The sequence below is a fragment of the Dipodomys spectabilis genome, unplaced genomic scaffold, assembly GCF_019054845.1.
Source record: "Dipodomys spectabilis isolate Male_0828 unplaced genomic scaffold, ASM1905484v1 ptg000526l, whole genome shotgun sequence".
In the NCBI taxonomy this organism is placed as follows: Eukaryota; Metazoa; Chordata; class Mammalia; order Rodentia; family Heteromyidae; genus Dipodomys; species Dipodomys spectabilis.
In genome coordinates, this window is record NW_024871203.1 from 69,925 (window position 1) to 77,010 (window position 7,086).

The following is a 7,086-nucleotide window of genomic DNA, read 5'->3' on the forward strand; positions in this document are numbered from 1 at the left end:
TTCCATCCTTTTGTTGGTTAATTGGAGATATGAGTGTCATGGACTTTCCTGTCCAGGATGACTTCATATTGCTATCCTTATATCTCAGCCCCCTAACTGGCTTGATTTATAGACTTGAGCCACAGGCACCCAACTATCAATAACTTTTAATCTTCTTAATCACATTTAATCCTCTTACTTTTATTTGTTTTTTTTTGGGGGGGGGTCCGGTTGTGGGGCCTGAACTCTGGGCCTGGGCGCTGTCCCTCAGCTCTTCAGCTCAAGGCTAGCGCTCTACCACTTGAGCCACAGCACCACTTTTGGCTTTTTTTTCCTGCTTACGTGGTGCTGAGGAATCGAACCCAGGGCCTCATGCATGCAAGGCAAGTGCTCTACCACTGAGCCACCTTTCCAGCCCTCCTCTTACTTTTGATCTTAGTGATTTTATTTGTATTGTTTTATTACAAAAAGAAGTTTTAATATCTTTCTCTCTGTAGCAGAGGATGGCCTGGAACTCATGACTTTCCTGCTTCAGACTCCTAAATTCTGGGTTTACAGGCAAGGTTCTGAGGTAGATGACCTGTTGAGTCTTAACTCAGACACAGAAACCACACACCAGTGACTGGACTTTGTCAGTCTGTCTATCTACCCTTGTTTACCCCTAAATCAGGATCCTCTCAGTGAGTATTTCTATAACCAAAAGGTCTGTTCCCTCATACTACAATGATTAATTTCTGAGACCACTGTGGAAAATGATAGAGTTCCCTTATCTGAGATGCAGCTGCCTCCTGTCAGGCTGAAATAATTGACAGAGTATAATATGGAGTGAAATAAATCTTCCATTAAAAGACTTGAGAAATAAGAGTTGCAACAATGGTACTACAGTGTTACATAACAAGAAAGAAAACAGAACAATTACACAATGGAAAAACTACCTCAGAGACAACTGGATGTTGGGAGATGGTTGAAATTTATTCAAACACCAAAACTTTACCTTTAAACCCTTTTAAACAAGCAGAAATGTGAGAAGGAAATAATTTACAAAGTATAACATGAAGGAAAACAAATCTTGAACTCAATAGCTAAGTCTTAAACTACAGATCAGAGTTACAATCTTAAAACAAGGTTACAACTGTGTTACATAATAGGAAAGAATACAACTAAGTTTCGCTTCCTCCAGCACATACTTGAATCCCTAATAAGATGTACTGCTCTTCAAATACACAGTGAATATTACTTCCCACCCAGCTAGATGTGGGAGGAGCTGAGGGCTGCAGCATGGGAAGGGTCCTGGGCAACAAGGGAGTCCTCAGCTGTACCCTTTCCTTCTGCTCTCCCTGCCTCATCCTTCAAAGCCTCATCATACAACATAGGGAAAGTATTAAGGGGCTTATCAACAACCTTAACCAAGAACTCGAGCACTTTCATTTTGGTGGTTTCAATTCGGGCTCTGGCACCCCACAGGAATTCATAGCAGGGAGGATCACTGTCAGGTATCTGGCGATACTCCAGGTATCCATCCAGCACCAAATCATTGGTGATGAGCTTTCTAGGCTCACCAAACTTTGCATACTTCATCCCATCATGAATCCCCAGGTCATTCAGGAATTTCCAAACATCTTCTTCAGTGGCACGATTGCCCTTCATAAAGATGATACCCAAGAGCATCATCACCATGCCCATCTTAGACAAGCCCCCAGTGGCACTCAGACTACTCTCACTGATGTCACCCAACTTGCTGGCAAGGGTTTCAGGTTTACTATTTGGCTTTGCTCCCTGAAAATCAATACCAAATATCCGCTCCATCTGCTGGGTTGCATTCCTGAAGATCTCAGGGAAGCGCTGCTTGTAATTTTTTTGGATGACCTTTAGCATATCTACCTGTGTAATAGGCTCTTTTATTTTAAGCTTCTCTAGCATGTTTTGTACCAGTGTATTATTCTTCCTGGTGAGTGGATCTTTGAACATGCTCTTAGTGGGGACTGCCACCTGGAAGGTACTGGAACTTTCCTCATCAGTACCTGCATTAGGACCCTGGGCACCTACATCAGAACTAGTACAAGAAGCCCCTACATCAGCACAGGCAGATGACTGGGCTCCCTGAGACTTCTGGGGAATGCAGACAGCACTGGAGCTGGGGAGAGAACCATCACCAACAGGAGAAGAGGGTGAAGACTCCACTTCCTTCTCTTTGGGGGCCTGTGCACCCCAAGGACTCTCCCCGTGTTCCTGTTGACGCCTGGCACGGGAGCGATGCTTACTCTTCTGTCCCCTTGGCATGATGACTATGGTCAGATCTAGCAGGTAGGAGACCCAGCAAGGCAGAAATCTGAAGGAGGAGGGGAGAAAATGTACTTGTGAGAACTATCTCCAAGGGGAGAGCTCCCTGGCTTTAACCCAGGTTCTCTCTTTCTAGTTTTTGCTCTACTTACCCACCCGGTCAACCTGTGTCCTCTCCAGGTCAGCCTGTGTTCTCTCCTAGTCAGCTTGTGTCCTGAGACTCCTGCAGAGGAAGTTATAGAGTTTTGTGTCACGGCACGATTCAAGGTTTAGTTAGAGGACCACAATGAGAAGCAGTATTGTGTCAAAGTCCTCAGAATGGTATTGGTTTACACTCAGGACAATTATACCTATTTTTTGCAAGGTCTAGATCCTTTCTTTGCACTGTTCTCCTGAAAGTAACAATAGTAACTTCTCTAGTAACAAAAAGGATGCATAAGAGAGCACCCCACCACTTCATTCAGGTAGATCTGGGACTCCTAGGTTTGATAAGAAAGGGTATATTTGATGGCTATTGGAAATGATCACTGTCCTCACTCTGTTTATGTGGCCTCAGAATCATTTCTTGCTCACCCCTTGACATTTTATTTGCCTAAGTCCCCCACCTCCTTAGTTCTGCAGAGAACAAATGATGGAGAAATTAGATCCTTTGTGCTCCTGGACCATACACAACAGAGTCAGGAGGGGCTCCGTATATCTGCACCCAATCCTCCTTTGAGTCTCCTCCATTTTCACAATAAGCTACACTTTAAGCTTCTAGGGCCAGTGGGACATTAGTGGCTCACATCTATAATCCTGGCTACAATGGAGGCTGAGATCTGAGAATCTTGGTTGGGCTTAGAAGCCAGCCATGGCAGCAAAAGTCCATGAGACTCTCATCTCCAATTAATTGTGAGAAAGTTGCTCAAAGGGATAGAACGCTACCTTTGAGGAGAAAAGCTCAGGAACAGTGTGCCGGCACTGATTTCAAGCCCCACATTTGGGAAAAACAAACAAAACAAAAAACAATTAGGGGGCAAAAGTTTGCCACTTTGGTGAACAGAATCTACCAGCCATAGATTAAGACCTTTGTTTATTGACATCAAGAGAAAAACTGGATCAGCCTTTTTAGTATAAATTGCAGTTCCCAAGGAATCATGGAGCCGTCGATGGACAGCACCACACGTGGTCACATTTTTCATGAGAATGGACTGTAACTTGGGGAGATTCCCTGTCACAATTTCAACTCAGGTTACTCACCAAGGCCTCTGAGCAAAAATCTTTTTGTTACCTGACTAGAAGCGGAATTTCCACACGGATGCCAAATAACGGCAGCTGAGGTGGGAATTACTGCCTCCTGCTTCTACTTCCGGTCTTGAATTCCCACTTCCGGTCTTCCACTGCCACGTTCTTCTCTCATCCGGGAACCTAGTCCTCAGAACCTGGGCTGTCCGTCTTCCTTTGTTGCTGAGGGGCGGGGTTCCAAGAGAGCTGACAGAAAGGTCCCTTTGACTTCCCAGAGGCCAATGAGTTTTCTCTTTCTTGAGGTAAGTCGAAGCATTCTTCACAAGATTGTTCTTTTTCCTGAGTCTAGAATGGGAAATAAAGTAGAGACGTAGAAGTAGTCATGACTGAAACTTTTTAAGAAAATACTGTATATAGGGTTGGGAAGATGGTCAGTGGTAAAGAACTTGTCTTGCATGCCTGAGGCCCTGGGTTTGATTCCTCAGCACCACATAAGCAAAAAGAAAAAAGCCAGAAGTGGCACTGTGGCTCAAGTGGTAGAGTGCTAGCCTTGAGCTGAAGAGCTGAGGGACAGCACCCAGGCCCAGAGTTCAGACCCCACGACCAGACCCCCCAAAAAATAAAAAGAAAATACTGTATGTGGTAGAGACCTCACCAAGTAGCAGTGACTGGAATTTTTAATTTTTTTAAGTGCCAGTATTGGGGCTTGAATTTAGGGCTTGATTGGCATTTTGCTCAAGGCTGCCGCTCTACCATTTGAATCACACCTCTACTTCCAGCTATATTTTGGTTAATTGCAGATAAAAATTTCAGGGATTTCTTCCCTCCCACACACTCTTCCCCCCTTCTTGGCCTGACTTTGAACTGTAATCCTCAAATCTCAGCCTTATAAGTAGCTAGGATTAAAAGCATGAGCCATCAATGCTCACCTGAGATTCTTTTTTTTAAAACCTTTTTTTGCCAGTTCTGATTCTTGAACTCTGTCTCTAGTTAATTGTTACTATATTATTTCCTTAGTAGCATTAAATCTTTTCTGTACCCACGGCTATATAATTTTACTTACCTAATATTTATTTTCATTTCTTTCATCATAAACTAATAATATTTACAAAAATCTTTATATTACTTTTTCAAAGAACTGATTATCACTAATTTGCTTCATTATTTTCTAATTTACCAGTTTTTCATTTTTATTCCTTATCGTCTACCATGTTCTTTGTGTCTAATTTGGTGATAATGATAGTGAAGAGCCTTTTGTTTACTTAGAAAGGTTCTCTACAATTTGAGTCATGACTCAATTCCTTTTTACTTTCTTTTTGAGATGAGATCTTGTATCTTTGCATAGTACAGCCTGGTGAATAATCTTCCTATTTACCTCTTCTGGATAGCTAAGCAAATAAGGCATGTGCCACCATGCTCTGCTATTGACTGAGTTTAACCTCTCACTACCTTTTTATTGCTCATACTGTCCTTGAAATCTTTTCATTCAGATCTCAACATCCTGAGTAGCTTGGATTACATGTTTGAGCCATCATGGCTGGCTAAATATTTTTAATGAAATAAAATTCCTATGAGAGTGATTTGGGCTGATTCCAAAAATAGTTGGAATCAACATTTTGTGTAGTATTCAATTTTTCTTCAAGTTGAGTATATCTGTCATAATTCTCTAGAACATTTTAAATATATACAAATATATATATTCATATACAGAAAGGGGAGTGATTATTCACACATATACCGTAGAGTGACTGTAACAATACTAAAAAAGAAATTTAAGGATATATGGTATATTTTTCTGTGGTATATTTTACTTACTAATGATAGAAGAAACTTTAATGTCTAGGTACAGATAACTGACATTCTCTTTTTGTGTGTGTGCTGGCCCTGGGGCTTGAACTCAGGGCCTGGGTGCCATCCCTGAGCTTTTGTGCTCAATCTAGTTGGGCCACAGCAATAATTTTGGTTTTGTTGGTAGTTAATTGGAGATAAGAATCTCATAGGTTTTCCTGCCTAGGATGGCTTCAAACCATAATCCTCAAATCTCAGACTCTTGAGTAGCTAGGATTACAGGTATGAGTGCCTGGCTTTCTTTCTCCTCTCTCTCTCTCTCTCTCTCCCTCCCTCTCCCTCTCTCTTTCAGAAACAAAGTGTTTTACATAAGAAAATTCATAAATAATGCTAATTAAAAATCTTCATGGATTACACAGGAAAACACAAACAATTCTAAATGTATAACTTAGTATGGATTTTAAAAATTACTAAACTTTATTTTGTATTATTTTATTTGGGGCAGTGCTAGGGATTGGACTAAGGACCTTATGCTAATTAAGAAGGTGCTATATATCTTGAACTATGCCTGGAGCCATTTTTGTTTCTGTTATTATTTGAAGAAGGTATTGCTTTTATACCAGGGTACAGGTATGAATATTTATCTCCCTGTTTATGTTTCCCCCATAAGAGAGATTACAGATGTCTCATTTTAATGCTTGAGATGGGATCTTGGTCTTATGAAACTTTTGCCTGGGTTGGCCTAGAAATGATTGTCTTGATGTCCATTTCTCAAGTAGAAAGAATCATTTATGTGAGCTACGAGGCTCACACATTTTTTTAGACCAATTTCCATTTTACAACAAAATTGAGTGAACTATCACATCTGTCCATCACACAGATTTTCTTGGTATTGACCTCTAGTACCACTAAGATCATATTATTTACAGTTAAGGAATCTATACTAATGTGTTATTTTAAACTGAGTTCCATAGTTCACATTCCCATTTACTCTTTTGGTTATATAGTACCAGTATACCATTGTTCCAAATGGCTTCAGTATATCAAAAATTCTCTGTACTTTATTCAACCTCCTTTATTAAAACCTCTTTTTATACCTTTGAAACCCTTATCTTTAAAAGTTATTTTCATAAATTTGTTTTTTCCAGAATGTGAGAATCATATAGTATGTAGCCTTTCTCAGATAGGCTAGTTTCACATAGCAATACACACTTATAAGTCACCCATGCCATTTCAGGAAAAACTTATACTTTGAAGTCTTTCCTGTATGGGAAGCAGAAAATTTTTCTTTCACTTTTTCTATTTCTCCCTACTTTACCTCTGTTATATTAAAATAAATCCTTGCTAAAACTTCTAAAAATAATTCATTCCTTTTATCACTAGACATTGTTCTAGTGTATGAATGTATCTATTGAAGGGCATCTTAGATTTTTTTTCTTTATTTGACAACTATGCATAAAAATCTGCTGTGAATACTTTTTTGAGAAGTTTTGTGTTGACATAGCTTTCAAACTGTAGGGGATAAACACTATGAAGTATAATTGTTGGATAATATGATAAGAATATGTTCACTGTATAAAATACTTTCACATTGTCCTTGAGTAGCTGCAGCATTCTCATCCCTCCAGCATTAAATTAGGGATCCCATTGTTACATATAATCTCAGTCACTTGGTCTTGTCAGTGTTTTGAACTTTAGCCATTTTAATAGATATATACTGGTATCTCATTGTTTTGGATTGAAATTCCCTAATAACATATACTTAAGGATCTTTTGGTGTGCTTACTTGTTGAGAAGTAGCATCATGTCTACCTA

General features: G+C 39.9%; 1 protein-coding gene across 1 annotated transcript; it reads right to left on the reverse strand.

The window, feature by feature from the left end:
• Nucleotides 1-1,227: 1,227 nt before the first annotated feature.
• LOC122099624 (melanoma-associated antigen B4-like) lies at nucleotides 1,228-2,259 on the reverse strand. The gene has a single exon (XM_042670181.1). It carries the CDS (start codon nucleotides 2,257-2,259, stop codon nucleotides 1,228-1,230), a length of 1,032 nt encoding a protein of 343 aa, XP_042526115.1.
• Between the last annotated feature and the right edge of the window lie 4,827 nt (nucleotides 2,260-7,086).

Coding starts and splice junctions, on each gene's coding strand:
- LOC122099624 (XM_042670181.1), bottom strand. CDS start 2,259: ATGCCAAGGGGACAGAAGAGTAAGCATCGCTCCCGTGCCAGGCGTCAA.